Genomic DNA, 18,064 nt, shown 5'->3' on the forward strand with positions numbered 1-18,064 from the left:
AATTTTTTTATCTCCATTATTGTTTTGTTAATCGAATAAACCCTTCCGGGGGGGGGGTGAAAGACGGTTCGAGACAAACTAAGTTTCCCTAAGTTTAAATTCGAAATGCAGTATTCTAAGAAAATATTTCTACTTTTACAAACATCATGTGCGCATTCTTATTAATATTAAATCATATTTCTTTTTGTAAATAAATAATCTATCAATTTATATTTATTCATAAAATTAATTAATATAATATTATGTAAATAAAAATTAATTTCTGGCAATTATTTAAATGAAATATTATAAATTTAAGAATTGTTTAAGTTGACTTATACATAACACATTAAAAGTGATGCATTACTAAGTTGTGTTATTTAAAATATGTCAATTGAAATTATTAAAAATGCGAGTGGTTTTGTTTCCATTATTCGTCCGAAATGAATATTCTATGTTGAGCTGTATAGGCTAAATACCAAATATTTGTATGTTGCATCTTTAATTTAGTAGCAGCAATTGTTGAGCAGAATCTTGTATCTATTTACAATTTAAAAACTTCTTGAAATGGTTTTCAGCAATTTTTGCAATAACAGGACACTATTTGCACAAATTCACAAAAGTAGGACCCTGGTTGAAAGAATATGACTTAACGCTTATTTTATATTCACAAATTATGAATAGTTTGTTCGCAATTTTACAAAAATAGGACCTTTCACAAAATGTCTGGACAGACCCCTGCACTTTTAACTGTGGCTTTTTTATTTTCCTCTGCGACAGAACTTCGAAAAACTATGTTCACGTGTTTTGAGTTAGGTGCTAGCATGATAGGATTTTAGATCGAAAATTTCTGGTGCACAAAAGAAAAAAAATAGGAAACATTTTTCTCGATTTTCCTCCTCATTCATTCCGATTCTGAGTGATTCATTCATTCCTTCTTGGATTCAATTTGGTAACAAGTAAAAAATGTCTGTTCTCGAATTATCTTTTTATTAACAATCTTTCCTTACCTTGTGAGGAATGAATCATCACGTGAATGATCTAAAAAGAACCATAAAAAAATATGTTCGATTATATGTATCACTTTCCCAAACTTATAAAGCGATTTTTTGCCATTTCTTTTCTTTATTAATTGCATCAGAATGATGTAGAGGGGGGGGGCGAAAATAAGAATCTCATGACCAATGACTATCCCTCATTGTTTTCAGGTAACCTCGACTAAATATAGAAACGTGAGTGTGCTTTAGAACAGGTTTTCGAATGAAATAACCGTTGTTTTCTTTGTTTTGTTTCTTTAGAATTTCCTTTTTACCTTCCTTCGCCTCAAGGAAACGTAATTCGCAGATGGTTCTGTTCTTGACGAAACCGCAAACACTGTGTTAGTGGGTGGATTAGCGAATAGAAAGCGATAGTGGTTGTTGACGATCTGTGTCTTAGTTAACAACCCGTCTAATGTAGTTCCGAGAAAGGATTCGCTAATCTGGTTATTATTTTTTGCATTCTTTAGAACCGGATTCTTATTAAGCTTCATATAAGGTCATGTTTAGAAACAACGATTTCTCCGTATGATCATGCCAAAAGAATCACTTGGAAAAGTTGGTAGTTTTTCTAAAGATTGTTGTTCTAAAACTTTTTCGTTATATGAAAATAACACTTATTTAGATTAATATGTTAGAAGTCACGAGCATCGTGCTTAACTGTTAAGTTACGTTTCCTTCCATCTTAAGCCAGCGCCCTCTCAGCTAATTATGAAAATGGCGCAAAGACGAAAGTTTAAGATCTTATTTTCAGTATTATAAAAGTTACTCAATCACTACATTATTTGGGCTTGTAAAATATTAAAACTATTCCTTGAATTTCACCTCGGTAAAAATGATAATGTTCTCTATAACGCTTCCACCAAGGAAAATAAAAAATAAATAAACCACAGTTTCAGTGCTTTAAACTAATTTTAAACTACAAACTATATTACTGAAATGAATCTGTCTAGACGTTAAAACAGGGAAACAGTTCAAATATTTCAAACATATATTTTTTAGTTTTTATTTCGTAAATTTAAAAAGGCGAGTATTTTCCAGCTAGATGAAAATTCATAAAATCGAGTATTAGTTTTAAATTTTTCCAAACTTTTATATGCTCAATTATTTATGTCACAAAGACTTTTATTTTAACAAAACTGTTTCCTTTCTTCATAACGGCATTTTGAGTTGTTTCTGTTATTAAAATATCATATATCTAACTATAAATTGCATTTCATATGACAGAAGAGCATATGAAGAACAGCTTTCGAAAAAATTTTCGTTTGTATGTTCCGTTTTTTTTTTTTTCTTTTCTTTTCCTTTTTAAAAATATATGTATAAAATTAAAGCTTCAATTTAAGCACTCTTTGCTGCGGCCTTCTCATTTTTCTTTACAAAAGAGCTTCCAGGGGAGAAAACCTTCTTTTGCTTACATTAACTTTCTCAGTTTTATTAAACATTTACTTACATTTTATCTTAAGCAAATTACTTGAATATTTCCTTGTTGACTAGATTCACGATTTTATGGGAAATCATTCGAAACAATATGTTCCTCAGGAACTGATGTGTCTTTTTAACGACTAAATAAAATTTAGCAATTTGTTACTGCCATTGGGCAAACAACAGGAACGCACAATAATAATAAATTAATTTCAACTAATAAAATACAATCATTTATTGTCCATCAGAGTTATGTTTTCTTTTAACAGTTATGACTTTTCTCGTTTTTTTATGATTTAATAGCTACATAATGGTGCTTGATACTGAACACAATCTCACGTTAAGAAAGAAATATTTATATACAACCTCTCAAACAATGCGTGATTATATTTTATTAGTCAATTGGTTGTTTTTATATACAAATGCAATACTATTATGTTATTTGAAAAAAAAAATATGGAAGCAAAATTGTTTTCAGTAACATTAATTTCATTAGTAAAAAGAAATAATTTAATATTATCGATTCCTAAGTTTTTATAATGAATCCTTTTGTACATTGATATAGAGATACATACTCTGTTCCTTGATAATACAGATAACGTTGAAATACGTTTTTGAAAATGTAAAATGCTTTTATGTTATTTCCGTGATCGTACAAAAGTTTTTAAAATAGTTATATTTTAGATAGTAACAGGTAGCCTTCTTCAAAAAAAAAATTTCACGTAAAGTTTTTAAAAGATAAGAAATTATAAAAAAGTGTTTTGTTTTTTATGGAGAAATATAATCCGTATGCTCATCTGTATACAAAGTTGGGATTTTTCATTCCTGATAAATAAAAAATTCGTAAAAGAAGGACAAAAAATAAGAAAATATAGATATTTTGTGTTGTTTTTTTAATTAGTTTATTTTTAACTGTAAAGTTTTTATTGAAGATCATAATGCCTTTAATTCAACGCATCCAAATATGCGTAATTACATGAAGTAAATTTTTAAATCATACTCACTCTATTAACGATTTTCGGTGATTGATTAGAATATAAATTTCGATGAGATATTTATGACACTATAAAAAAATTTTATGCATTTGAACACCAAAAATGATGGTAACTACTTTACAACAAAATAGTGTTTCACTACAACAAAAGCCAAGGATAGTTCTTGGTGCACCGTGTAACATAATAGATTGTTCTTTTACACTACTTGGTGTAAAGTAGCCGCCACCATGTTTCTTATGCAATAACACTAAAATTTATAATTACAGTAAGCAGTAAGATATGAATCAGGAAAGTTATTTTTACGAGATAATATAAGGTAAGAACCAGGAATTTAGGTAGCACGCATACACTAATTCTTAAAATAGAATTAGTTTGTAAATCAAACATACGTGTGGCACAGAGAGCAGGAAGAATTTAAACAAAGCTTACACAGCAAAAGCGGATAGAAATTATACACTATAAAATTATTTAATACAGTTTACAGAGACTTAAAAATTGTAATATAAATATCCTTATTACACAACTAAAAATAATGTGAAGGCTCGTGATCATGGTGTAGACTTTTGGCATTTTACTTGTTTAGAGCTTTTTTTTTTTTTTTTCCATTTCTTTTGAAGCACTTCTCAAACTATGGTAAGCATTACAATTACAATAACGTTACTTTTATGTAAAGGAAATGATAGGAATTTGTATTGTAATCCAGTTGAGTGTTGAAATTTTAGTGTTATAGAGCTTATCGGAAAGTGACTGAAATTTCGATTGTCGATCAGCTCTGCTTGTATCGGTCAAGAGTAAAATGGAACTTGAATTGATTTGAAAGTTTTCCTCTCACAAACATAAAAGCGAATTCAGAAAATAACACCACAATCTGAAAAATGTGATCCCAATAGTTAAGTCGAAAAGACTCAAAAAATTTAGCCCTTGATCGTTAATGTCAGTCAATTATTGCGTATTTCAATATGCCTCTGAGATTAATTAAGCTAATCAAAATAGAAAATTTAAACAAAAAATCTCACAAGTCAAAGCTCCAAAAAGTATCTTTTTAAATTTCTGATTCGCATAAACTATTCAACCTATTTCGGTTAGCATTAAATAAATACAATTAGTTAAAACAGTATCCATTGTTCGTATCTTAACTGAAGGTGGTTGTTTTCTAGTTTTAAACCATTTATTTGTATACGTTACATTTATATGTATTATATATATAATTTATTATATGTATTATATGTATTATATATATATATATGTATAATTTACAATAAATATTAATATAGGTATTAAAACTTATATATAAATCAAGATAATAGCTTTAAATGAAGTTGAAATAGAGATTATTAGTAGTGAAATAACAATTGAAGAGCTGAGTAGATAAATAAAGAGTAAGCTTTTCAGAAAATTAGAGTAAATTAGCTTTAAAGTTTATACGGTTTTGTGTGTGAAAGAAAGAAAAAGGTAAACTGTTAACTTTTCCACTATTGACAGCTTGGAGTCGTCTTCTCTGTTACAAAATTTAGTATATTCATCCCATAAGATCTCTGAAACTTAATGATATGACAAAACAAATCAATGTTACTCTGATAAATAAGATTAAAATATGATCTTTTCTGAAAACATTTTTTTAAATTTGTGTCTTCGATCTTTTTTCTTAGTCGACTTTTAGACACCATGACGTTTTTATGTTAAACGTCTAACTTTTTTTCCTTTTGAATATCAGTTTTATTTATTATTTAAGAAAAAAAAATCATCTTCAAATCCAAAAATTACTCTTATTAATTCAAACTCTACCACATAAAGTTTTTTTTTTCCCTACAATTTTTGGGCAACATAAATCTTTTCGTTTTCCCTTTGTATATCTAAATAACAAAGAAAAAACATCAAAAACAATAAAAATTTACCTGGCTTTTATCCAAATAACGCTCTATTTTTAGAATCACAATCGTTTATTCGAAACGCATCTATATTTTTTAAAAAATAATATGCCACATTAGCTCATAAAACATTATTATAGATATTTTATTTGATTTCGCAAGAATCAATTGTTCCTTTTCAACTTAAAAACTGCTTGCCTTTTGTCATATTGCCATTCCACCTGTTAACTTTATGAATTATATTGGTGGCGGTTTTATTCGTCTGCTTTTAGCGTAATAGTGATGTAATTTCATTGCCAAATGATGTACTAGTTTTTTTTTCTTCTTTTTTTTATTACAGGTAAACCACCTGTATTCGGGTGATTCTTTTTGAGCTAAAAGTATTGACAGGAAACGAGCTTCAGATTTTCAACTTATGTTCAAAATAGTAAATAATTATCGTTTGATATTTTTTTCAATGATAAAGTTGAATGCTCTTTCATCGATTTGAAGGCGCCATGCGGTTCTGCTGACAGTCTTATTGCCCAAGCCTTATTTCATTGTTAATAAAATAGTTCATCTTTTAGGTATGTCATAGTTTTTTTTTATTCTTAAAAATTCCTTTTGTTCAGAAAATTATACCGTAGATTTTTATGAAAGCACGGAATTCGATATCGGCTTGATACATATTCTCGAAAGAAATATATCGTCTGCAATTATTCGTCTTCATTTTATTTACACAAATATAATATTAGTTATATTTTCTTGTTCTTGAGATTAAAAGAAAAATTATACTGTGTCCAAAATGTTTTATAAGTTCAACTTATATAAGCTAAATTTAAAATGTTTACAAAGTTAAGATAAATAGCTATTTTTAAACGAAAAGTATGAACTGTATTCTCATCTTATATTCAAAATTAGTATAAAGTTTTGTTTGATATTAACGATAAATTTAAATGCGCTGTCATCGCCCTGAAGACGCCATGCAGTTCTGCTGACAGTCTTATTGCGCAAGCCTTATTTCATTGCTTATATAACAATATTTCATTTTTTAGTTGTGTCATAATTTTTTGTACTCTTAATAATTCCTTTAGTTCAAAATATTTGATTTTTATCTAAGCTAGAATTCGATGTAAACAACATAATACGTTTTCGTCTACATAATAAATGTCATAATAAATCGTCTGCAACTAATGTAATAATCGTCTACAACTAATGTAATGCTTGTAATAATTATTATAGAACTCTATAATTAACTTAAATTATGTAGTTGAGAAGAAAAATAATAATTCCTTTGTTGATCCTGAATTATAACAGAAATGCAATGCATATGATGTTACGCATTTGTAGATAATATTAGTAAAATATCCCCCAATATATTTTGGCGTATTTGAATTTTATAATTTAACGTATTTACTAATATAATGAGCTAAATTAGTTTTTATAAGGCTTTAAAGGTTAGATGACTTAAGGTATTGACAAATTTATGTAAGTAAAAGTAAACGAAAAATTAGTTGTATTATTAGAACTTGTAATTTTAATTGTAACAGACATACGTAATGAAGCTATCTCATAAAGTGTGTATTAAATACACACTTATCAAAGCAATGATGGAAAATTATTTAATATTCTCGTTAGAATTTTTTTTCTTATAATGCTATTTTTCACTATTTTAAAAATTTAAAGATTTTTTGATATTAATGAAATCAATAATAATATTTTATTAAAATTATCTAGTTTAATTTATATTCCTATATTTACTTTAATCTTTAATATACTTTTCGAAATTGTTTTAAGATTTCTAGATGATGTGAATAAAAATAATAAAAATGTTATATTTAATTATTTTAACTTATTTAATTTATATTCGAAATTTTATTTAAGCATAATGAAATAAAAGAAACTAATCATCATATTTAATAATAACATTTACTTATTATCGCTCCGTTTGCCAACCCCCGTGGTTGCTTCTCGTTAATTTTTTCTTTAAAAATCAATGTTTTAACAAAAAAAAACGATATTGTATATATAAAATATGTAATTTTTTGCAAGACAATTTTGTTTTTAATCGTAACGAAATGAATGATTAAGAGGATTTAGAAAATAGTCAATAGTACTTAAAAAAAGATAATTAAACTTAGGAATGCAAAATGTGTGACACAATAAGAGGTAATTTTACTTATTAACAATCTAGCCTATACCATATAATAGTTAAAATTGGAAGCGATTTTGCTAAGTAGGCTTCATATAATATTTTTTCTTTTCTTTTGTTGTTATTTTTGACATTACTTCAAGCGCGAGTTTATAAAATGAAAACCTCCAGAGAAAGAAATAAAATTTCTACAACAATAAATAAATAATCATTATTTAAAGCAAAAAACAAGTAATATTTAAAAAAATAAAAAAAAAATTAAAGTCCTACTTAGGTCAACAAATAAAAATTTTATTTTATTTACAGTTAGAGAAATTTTTTTCTCTTATATAAAACTAAAATTAATTAATTAAATTTAATTAGTGAATTAATATTTGAAAAAACTGTATTAGCATCAAGTGTCCCCCACTACAAGTTTAAAAAAAATGCATTTGAACTTGAATGGATAAATAAAAAGTAATTTATTAACGATTGAAAATTTGAATAAGATATATAAATAAAAATAGAGATAGTGTGAATTAATAGTAGGAATTGAAAAAAGTGGGAAGAAACTTTCAAACAAATTGAAATTTCTTCTTGAAAAACAACTCTTGTGTTAAGTTTATAAACAAATATGACCTTTTCAGCATTGTATTCCTGGGGCCCATAGAGCGGCCCGTATGGTAATTTTTAAGGCTAGTTAAAAGTTAATAAATCTCGAACTAATGGAATGTTAAATTTTTTATGACATTGTACTCCCTGTACATTTTTCTACACATCCTCGTAATTTCAAATCTTATTGTGTTGACGCAGCAAAACAAAACGCAACGTTCAGTTGAACACCAGAATCTGCTGCTTCTGCAATTTTTTTTAATCCCCCCCCACTTTAATTTTCGTGGGTCACTATTGGAAAATCTGTGAGACATGTCTACCTTATAATAGTTTTAATTTATTGATTAAATAATTAATTACGCTATGATTTATAACTAATTGGTTTTATTTTAAAAATGCTTTCTTAGAATATAAATTCATTCTTCATACCACAATAAGAAAAGTGAAATAATAAATCATGTTCGTTTGGTAAATGAATCCCCTTCTTCGGTGAAAGTTCTTCACAGAATACATTTGGTAGTCACGTGCAAACCCATACTGAGCTTTCAAATGTGTCTGACCTGCTTGAGGGATGGAAACAAGTTGTAAAATAAAAGAAAGAAAAATAAATAAAATAACAGCCGTTCATCAAAGATGGCCTTGAACAAACCGTCGGCATGTGCTAGTCAATAAAGTGGAACGATGAAAGGAACTTGGTGAGAGTAAAAAATTCGAACAGCACCTGATTAGTTAAAATTCTCAGACAATTAAAGAAAGAAAACGAAAATATTACCTGGAAAACATCACCCGAAGGCAAATAGTGTAGTGGAAGAGCTTTCGGAGTTATGAAGACGGAGTGCTTACTTTAAAACCTTTCCAATCGTTTAATCGTCTTAATCTTGGAATTAATTTCATTTGGGGTTATGAACCAACAGACGTCATAGGAAACTTAAAATTTCAGGTTATGCAAGCTATAAGCAACAGGTAACTAAGATAAAATTTTCATGATAAAATTGAATAATATTTTCAGAGTTGATGTTTGTAGAAATCTATTGAAATACATCCAAATCCCACTCTTACACCCAAATAAGTATATGTATTACAGCTTAGGCTCGAAAGCTGTTAATGTACACTTCAGCTGATCTGCAAATTATCTGATTTGTTCCATTAAAATGCGTAATCAAGAGTATAAGGCGGAAAGCCTTATACCTAGGCAATGTGCGCATTTACACTTTCTTATCGTTTAAGTTTTAAAGTTTGTTTCTCACATCCTGTCAACTAATTTGTTGATTGATTATTTAGATATCGGAAAGTAAATAAATGGCATATTAATTTTCTTAGTTGTAATAACATTTTAAACCGCTTGATTTTTGGTATTATTATAGCTTTTAAAGTGATAGATTAAAATAAAAGACACATGCGGTTGAGTATTGCGACCGGCAAAATTCGAATTGGCGAAATCTATAAATCCTTAACACTTATGTAAACTGTTCGCGTAATAGTGTTCGCATTTTTCTACATTTTAATTTGCTGCCAAGTTACAATTCTAGCATACAAATTTTCACAAATAGCTTCATTAGTATTAGCATAGCAAATAAAGTATAAGCATTAATAAAACGTAAGCACAGACTTTTTTTATATATCAAATGAGGATAAAATAATTTATACTACGTATTATAAAATTAATGGTCGCCTCCAACCACAGGGCGACTAAATATAACAAATAGCTATTAAAAAATTGTTTGTCAGTCTTTCGAAGAAAATGTACCCCATATGCATTTTATAATTATTATTATTTTTTCAATAAATGTGGAATTTTTTCTTTATTTTAGAAATGAGCCTTGTAATATTTACCATATTCTGAGAAATGCTTCGCAAGAAACGCCTTGCATTATTATTATCAGCAGTTATTTAAATCATTTAAAAATTTTGATAAAGTGGCCACTGTTAAAAATGCTACAACTGGTCACTGTTACGAAATTTCCTAATTTTGGCCTATTCTATATGTATGAACATATGAATATAGCAAAACAAAACGTGAATAAAACACAAATAAAGATTCAGAAATATGAAATAAAGAAAGTGACAAGAAGTATCTTTGTCCATTTCTGTACCTTTATTTGTATATTTTATTCGTGTTGTTCTTCTAAGTTTTATTGTTAACAAATTTTTTAAAGGTTCAGTCAATCATGCTATGCGTAAAATAAAAATGAAGAGTTTAAAACATTTAATTCTAAACGATAAGTAGTCTGCATTTAAAATGTAGTTGTTTTTTAACAGAGTCAGCTATGTTACAAGTTCTTGAAAATTCTAACAAAACTAGGTATCGTAGGTGCATATATGTTCATCTTATAACAAATTATAAGATTACTAATATAAAATAACTAATATATTGTTTAAGACTTAAACAATATTATGCTAAACTTAAACTTTTAGGTTGGTTCCATGATCATACACATGCGGTTTATACATTGTTGGAATGATGTTAATTAATGCTACTTCCTGGCACTGTTGGAGTTGAGTTTTTACAGATTTCGGCAAAGTTTCTGAAAACGACATAATTATTTTTTCGTCGTACCACTGTTTAAAACCCTGTCACGCAACACTGTAGCCATCCATGCTTAAATGCGATGTTAACGATCAAATCAAAATCACTTTAAAATGCTTTTAGTTGCAAAAATCATTACAGGATAGTGTAAGACTAAGGAAGTAATACCTTCATATATGGAGATAGCTTTGCGATGATTTTAAATAAATAAATTTTAAGTTTTGGGACCGAAGGTCTGAACATTAGTTTCCTTTCATCAAAAAACTATTTTTTTTTTTTTAGCTATAGCAAAGGCTTGTGGGGATGGTTTGAAAGTGAAGTAAAAACTAATTATGAAATAGGTTTCTTTTAAAAATTCTGTCTGAGAAGAACAAATGAATAACAATACTTACACGCGCCATTTACACCTGCCATCGACACATGTAGTATTTCTATTTTCCTTTCTTCTTAACTGTATGCTGCAGCTGTTATTTTGAGGGCTTAGCCTCAATTATAATTTAGTCACGTCCTTGATAAAAGAAATGCGGGTAGATTTTTGATTTTTTGCATCATTTGATAAGTGTTTAACGAAACCGTTGTATTCACCACAACGATCTCTTATACTTCTACTCTTGGAAAGAGCCGAAACTTCCTCGACGAGGAGGCATAATTTAATTAACAAGTATATTTTATTAACTTTTTAATGAAATTTAACCACATTATTTCTCAAGAAATCATATTTTTACAAAAGGAACAGAAATACCTCATGATTTTCCTCAACAGGATGGCTCAAACTTCCCAACATCATCCCCCAACCACCTACCCCATTTTTAGGTTCTATCTTTTAACGGCCATGGTAGAAATGCCACGCAATTTTGATCCAGGTCAGACGACGTGAACAGCACCTGGACTGGTATCCCCTTTTTCCAAACTAAGGCAGTATCATTAAAAGTTCACAAATAAACTGAATAAGAACAAAAAATGCAAGCAAATGAAAAAAGTTGTGATGCCCTTATTACGATCACTGGTTACCCATTGGTCAAATGCTTTTTCTTTCTGGATTGACTCCGTTAAGAGCCACAGCATTTCAAATCATGGGTTGCAAAAACTGTCTCAATTGATGTTTGTCGTCGGATTGGTTTTCAAATTCTGCGTATGTTCGTGTTTCAAGACGTCACAAAATACTACTTCAGCATTCATATTTATATTGAAATCACCGTCAAGCCAGTAATTATACGTTAATAATAAAAAGAATATAAAAATACTTTAAATTAAAAAATGTAAATATATTAAAACTGCCTGCTAGTGAAAATAAAAACAGTAGCGGTAGTCATAGCAACGTATGCAATGACGACTCATGCGCACTGTGTTTACTATTACTCTTGAACACAGTTATAAAAAGTGTGTAGGCGCCATCAAGTCCAAACCAAGTCCCATTTTGCCAATGGGTAATAAATACAGAATTAATTACGCTATTAAATTTAAAAAAAGCATCTTTTTTTCTGTTTTGGAAATTTTTTACTTACAAGTAATTTTTTTTTTGGTAAGCAGCTCAAGTTTTATTTAATGTGTCAAGGTAGAACAATCAAGTTATAAAGGATGAATAATATATATATACCTAATTCATTGTTATTTATCATATCTTATTGATTCAGAACTAAGAACCCGTACTAATATTATGGAAAAATTAAATTTCAGTTTGAATTTTTTTCTCAACTGCACCCTTCTTCATAACGCTAAAAGAACTAATCTCGGTCAAAATATCGTATACTGTCCAAAAAGCTTCCTTGCTCACTTGTTACACTACTATCCAGCTAACGCGAGAACTCCTCTCTTTTCTATTTTAATTTATTTTATAACCGTCGTTGAACAGCCGACCCAAATTTCAGTTTACGACTATCGATGTTCAACTCCGTGGCCTTTTAATTTTGAACCCAATCCTGAAAAGTCAAGAGTAGTTACTTATCTTTGTAACCACGATAACCGCCAAAATCTCGTATTCTTTAAATATACTTATTTATAGAATATTCATTATTTTACTGTTTTGTTTAATTTTTCTCCTCGATCATAATGTTTGTGTTTCCTGTATGTTTAAAGGAGAGTATAAATAAATGGTTGTAATTTTTTTCTTTTTAAAATTCGTTGCAGATTCCTTATTTGGACGAGACTGGAGGAATTCTTGATAACTATTCCAGCGAATGAAGACTTGCAATGTGGGCAGTGCGCCCGGCCTATCATGACAATGATGCCCCCATGGATTTGCGTAAAAAAGTGGTGCTGGAAAGAAATATAGAAGAATCTCGCAATTCTTCATCAGTATTATTAGCTAAGAACACCACACATCAGTACAAAAAGAATTGGCACCAACCGCCTATACTACCTGTTGCCAGTTTATATCCTTTTGTTTCCGAAAGGTATGGCGGACAATGTTCCATAGTCAGTCCTGATGAAAACAGAGTTCATGATATCAGGCATGGCAGCAGGGGGAGTCTGGAGACAGCTATCAGGAAACTTCATCATAACAGGCAGTTAAAACGAGTCTATGAAAGCCCAAGGACAAAAAGAAGCAGGTCTGTGTTAATCATTTAAAGATAGCTCTTTCTATAGGTGTATAAAGTAGAATTAAATTTAAGACGACCCACTAGACTTGATTAAACTAATACAAAATAGTGGTCAATTCTGGGGTGAGATTATCCTCTAATCTATATTTAAAACACGCGAATAAAGTTTATAACAACCCCCGTGGCAAAATCGGAGCGACACGGCGACATTGTCGCAGAACGTTACAGAGTTCTTGCAGAAAAATGTTTCTTTTAAAAAGTAAAAAAAAAAATACTTTTCTTTTCTACAGAAATTGACATGTAATATTTTAATCATGCATTTAGAATTTGGATTATCTCTTTTTGACGCGCTCAATTTAAGCCAATGGTATCGTAAATCGATACAATGTTTAGATTGTATTTTCGGCGGTTATTGATATTGATTTTCAGGTGACTTTTAAATATCCCGATATATTTCAAACAAAATGGAAAATTTGAATCGTGCATTTGAGTATTTACTTTTTAAGGCAATAATTCTATCGAATTTTTGGCAGTTATTGCTATTGATTTCTCCATAGTTTTTAAATCCGATATTTTTTAGACGATATTATTTATTACAACAACCTAATCTCGAAACACACATTTGAGGAGTCAGATTCATATGATTTCGTCTTCGATCTCTTATCTGCAATTTTCTACGGATTTCATGATTATTTACAAAATGCGAGGAAAAAAATAATAAATCCCCTCTCCTCAACAAAATGGGGTAATTTCACCGTAATATTAGAAAAAAAATTATTACATGTTCAATTAAGAAAAAAAAATTTTTTTTGTAAACACAGCGTTTTTGTCATTTTAAATTAGTAACATATCTGTTTGTTATTATTATAAGTATCTTGCAGAAAGATATTAGTGCTAGAGAGTTTTGTCGCAGATAGCTCGAAAAACTAATGCTACAGGGAACAAGCCTACATTTAAAAGAAATGAAAACCCAGTAAATGAAATGTAAATGATTTTCCCCCAAAGCTGTTGCTGTTTTAAGTGTTCTTCTCAGCACTTCTCTACCCTGTTTTTGTTACGATTTTTTGCTCCCATGAAAGATTGATTTTGACTTCGTCAAAAATAATTAAATTATTTTAAAATTAATTAATTACATTTTAGAATTAATATCTATCCAAATAGTTTATATATATTCCTAACTAGAAAACAGATGTCGATTCTAAATTTAGTTGATGTTTAATCCTTTATTTGATATTTTATTTATTTAATACTTAAATTTCATTTCTTATGAATCTATGTGAAAATAACTTGTTTGAGTCATGTTTAGTAGAGAATAAATCTATGCCGATATAAGTTTATGATACTATTCTATTATTAATTAAAAGTAGGATACTGTTCTAGTTATTAATAAATTAATTTTTCAGATCGGCTGATGCAACATCTGATAATGGCAAAAGTGCCCTGAACATCAAACGCCCTCCACGTTCATCTAGCTGCCCCAATTTCACAATCATCAAGCCAGCACCTGTCAAATCTCGATCACCTATCAAACCTAAATCTTACTTCATACAACGATCTTCAGGACATTTATTTGATTCGGATTCGAACTCTAATTCGATAGCCAACAGCTATCATCGGACGTATGAAAGTTATCGCGCTAACTCCCCTGTCACAGGAGGTGCCAAGAAAAGAAAATCATTTGTTCCTGTTTATGGTGACCGCTGTGTTTCTCCAAAAAGAATATACGACGATCCAGTATCCCCACCCAGGAGATTTTATGACGATAGGACGTCATCACCAAGAGAATCCTACTTGGATCGCCCATTATCTCCGAAAAGAAGAGCAATTTCGCCAGACCCACCACCTGAAGAATACTATCCCCATTCCGAAGTACTTCTGAGAAGGCAGCTACAGCAACATACTCCACCAGCTTATCTAGTACATGTGTACGACTATTATCAACAGTTAGTACAGAGATTACGAGAGCAACATTCTCCTGGTGTTCGCTTGCCTCCTCCTATGTCGCCAAGCTCAGTTGAAGATGACATGCAACCAGATTCTCAGAGAAAAAGACCTTGTCGAGCTCTGACTGGAAAACATGTCCGGCAAGGTACAGGTGCCAGTTTAACTACACTTTTGACCCTAAGGCAAAAAATACAGGAAAGGCAGAAGGCCAAGGAACACGAACCTCACAATGGTTTTAATGGGAGCAGCAATAAAACTATGCTACAAAAAAAGAATAAACCCCAAAAAATTAAGCCTGTCATGAAAAATATGTTAAGTCGAGTTCAGCATTGTTGAGTACATTTTTATACCGATTTTTGGCTAGAAAATATTTCTTGAAATCTTTATTGCAAAAGTTGGAAACATGAAAATAGTGCTTAGTGTTGACATGAAATTTGTATATCTCTATTATTTCCTTCCATAGCTTAAAATGGAATAATTTTTGCCTAAAAAAAGAACAAGCTTTTAGGATACATAAAAGAATTTTAGTAACAGTGAAACCCGTGTTTGTTGAACCACTAGTGGATCAACTTATAATAAAAGGGGAATTTGTTATTCCCAATTTGGTATTTGATTAAGATCAACTTAGGTAATCGTTTTTCTGAAGGTCAACTTAACAGATTTCACTGAATATAAATAATAAATTTAATAAAAATATGTCTTTAAAATTGTTCAAGTGAATTAAATTCTCTTTTTTAATTTAGTAAACTTGTATGCAAAATTATATTAATTTATTTTATAAAAAAAATTGACAATTGTCTTAAAGATTGTACTTCTATTTGTGGATTTAAAAACACATATTTCGATTTAACTAATTTACCTGTGTCTATTCTTTTGTCAAAATGTTACAGTGCATGATCAAGGAGTGAGCCTTTGATTTTTTTCTTTTCGATGTAAACTTTTACTTCATTCCTTGTAACTGGAAAGACGTTTAACTGGTACTATTACATTGCGAATGCTGTTTGTTCATCTTTGAAGGAAAAAATCTTGATTCTTAACCCGGAATGGAAAGTAGACTCTTTTTAATGTTAAAAAAGATTGAGGCTAATATTTATGCTTTGGCTATTAGGTTGGTTAATAGTGCTACGTCACAAAATGAAAAAAAAAACATGCATCGTTGTCTATTGCAATAGCTAGAAATTTAATGTTACAGCTATTTATGAAACACATTATTTACAATTCTCACAACTTATTATTTCATCAATTACATCAAAATTTTAAATCATTAAATTTTTTTGTTTATTTTTATAAAATATAAAACTTGCTTCTCAACACTAATGCTATGTGGTTGGTATTTTAAGCATCCTCTTTTTTCGTTACTAAAAAATTAATATTTATTTTTTTAGCAATAGTAATAGGAAGAATGTGGAATCCAATCAAAACTTCACATGAACCAAATATTAATCTTCTATGAATGAGTGTTAATTGTAGAGCTCAGTATGCAATGTAAAATTTTGTTTCAAAATTAGACCAGGAAATCATGCTTGTTTACTGGTATTTTGGCTGTCCACTATTTTTATATATATATTTCTAGCGAAAGTAAAATCATAAAAATGATCAAAATTACCTGTAAGTATTTTCGTATAATCCCTTCCTTTACAAAATGGAAAATGATTAACCGATTCATTACAAATATCATAATATCTACGTAACAATAAAACACATCATGAATATTAGAAGCCGTCAAGATACACTTCATTTCAATAAAGCTTAGTTGTATTTTTATACAATTATAATTTTACTTGTTGCACTGCACTATCTTCAATGTCAAGTTTAAAATCTTTCGTTCCCATTTTAAAATTATATTAACAATATATTTTTAATTTTCAAACTGAGTTTCTAATCCAATGACCATTAATAAAATTTTTATTTACATAAATATTTTTCAAACTTAGCCAATATCTAATATATTTTTTAAATTGAATATATATAAATTTGTACAAGAGGCATTTGGTGTTAGGCTACCACCTGATTTTGTAAAGCTTGATATTTTTGTATTGAATAGAACTATATTTTATTTCATAACCATTTTAAAAGTGCCTCAATTTTATAAGCCAGGTGCACTAAGCCATTCCATTATGTTGAGAAAGAGAAAAGTGAGATTTACAAACTTTCTCTTAGAGATTAGTATGAAGCTAAAATCAAAAAACAATGTGTTTGGTTAATAAAAATTTCCGACCAATTTTTGCTTTTGTAGAATACATGGTGAAAGGATACTTGTATATTTTCTATACTATAATGTGCATTTTATATGTTTGTATATAAAACTGTCTTCCTATTGTATTGCTTTTTGTACTGTGACATTTTCAGACGTATTTATTTTTTAAAGGAAGAACAAATATTTTCATAAGTATTTATTGTATTGACCATTTTATAGCTTCAAAATTGCCAGAATAGTATATCAACTTTTTTTTCATTTAAAAGTTCGTTATTTTATGGCACTGCTTACTGGGACAGCTATGAATTAATGTTTTCAAAATAATAACCATCAATAAACTGATGATCTTGTAAATCAGTTGAAATGGCCTTAACATACAGCAGAAAAAATTATTTTATAGTTATTAGCACTATCTGTTTACAAACTAATAATGCTATAACAAATTTTAAAATTTGTTGAAAAGCCTGGTTTTCAAAGTAAAAAACCATGCGTTTTTATGCATGCTTCTTTCATTTTTTAAATCATCTTTAAGATATGTAACATATTTCATACAAATACCTGTATAATTAAAGAGTACACAGAGTATAATTAAACTTGAAAAGGTTGATATTCGTAAAAATGAAGTAACTTTAAGCTTAAGCTAGCAATACTTTTAAAATGTTTCAAGGCAACTGAAAATATAAAATGGTCATTTTAATTTATAGTATTCATGTTGAGATTTTACCTCATGCACTTTAAAGCATCATTCCAGCATCGAAGCTATTTATATCACTGCATTTAAAAAAAAATGTAACATTTCTGCTTGTTGGCAAATTAAATCTTACTGTCTTTTA

General features: G+C 29.1%; 1 protein-coding gene across 10 annotated transcripts in view; it reads left to right on the plus strand.

Annotated features, from left to right (window-relative positions):
- Positions 1–18,064, plus strand: part of LOC107449895 (uncharacterized) — a 127,744-nt gene extending 109,680 nt beyond the window's left edge. For 5 of the 10 annotated variants that reach the window (XM_043043685.2, XM_071184241.1, XM_043043682.2 and 2 more), the window contains 3 exons: positions 5,642–5,867; positions 12,678–13,099; positions 14,494–18,064. In XM_043043685.2, the coding sequence (XP_042899619.1) occupies positions 12,741–13,099; positions 14,494–15,370 (1,236 nt within the window). In that variant the 5' untranslated portion in view covers positions 5,642–5,867; positions 12,678–12,740 and the 3' untranslated portion in view covers positions 15,371–18,064. The remainder of the gene's footprint in view (positions 1–5,641; positions 5,868–12,677; positions 13,100–14,493) is intronic. The other 5 variants (XM_043043680.2, XM_071184240.1, XM_043043683.2 and 2 more) reach the window with 1 other exon arrangement.

Source organism: Parasteatoda tepidariorum, chromosome 8 (assembly GCF_043381705.1).
Source record: "Parasteatoda tepidariorum isolate YZ-2023 chromosome 8, CAS_Ptep_4.0, whole genome shotgun sequence".
NCBI lineage: Eukaryota > Metazoa > Arthropoda > Arachnida > Araneae > Theridiidae > Parasteatoda > Parasteatoda tepidariorum.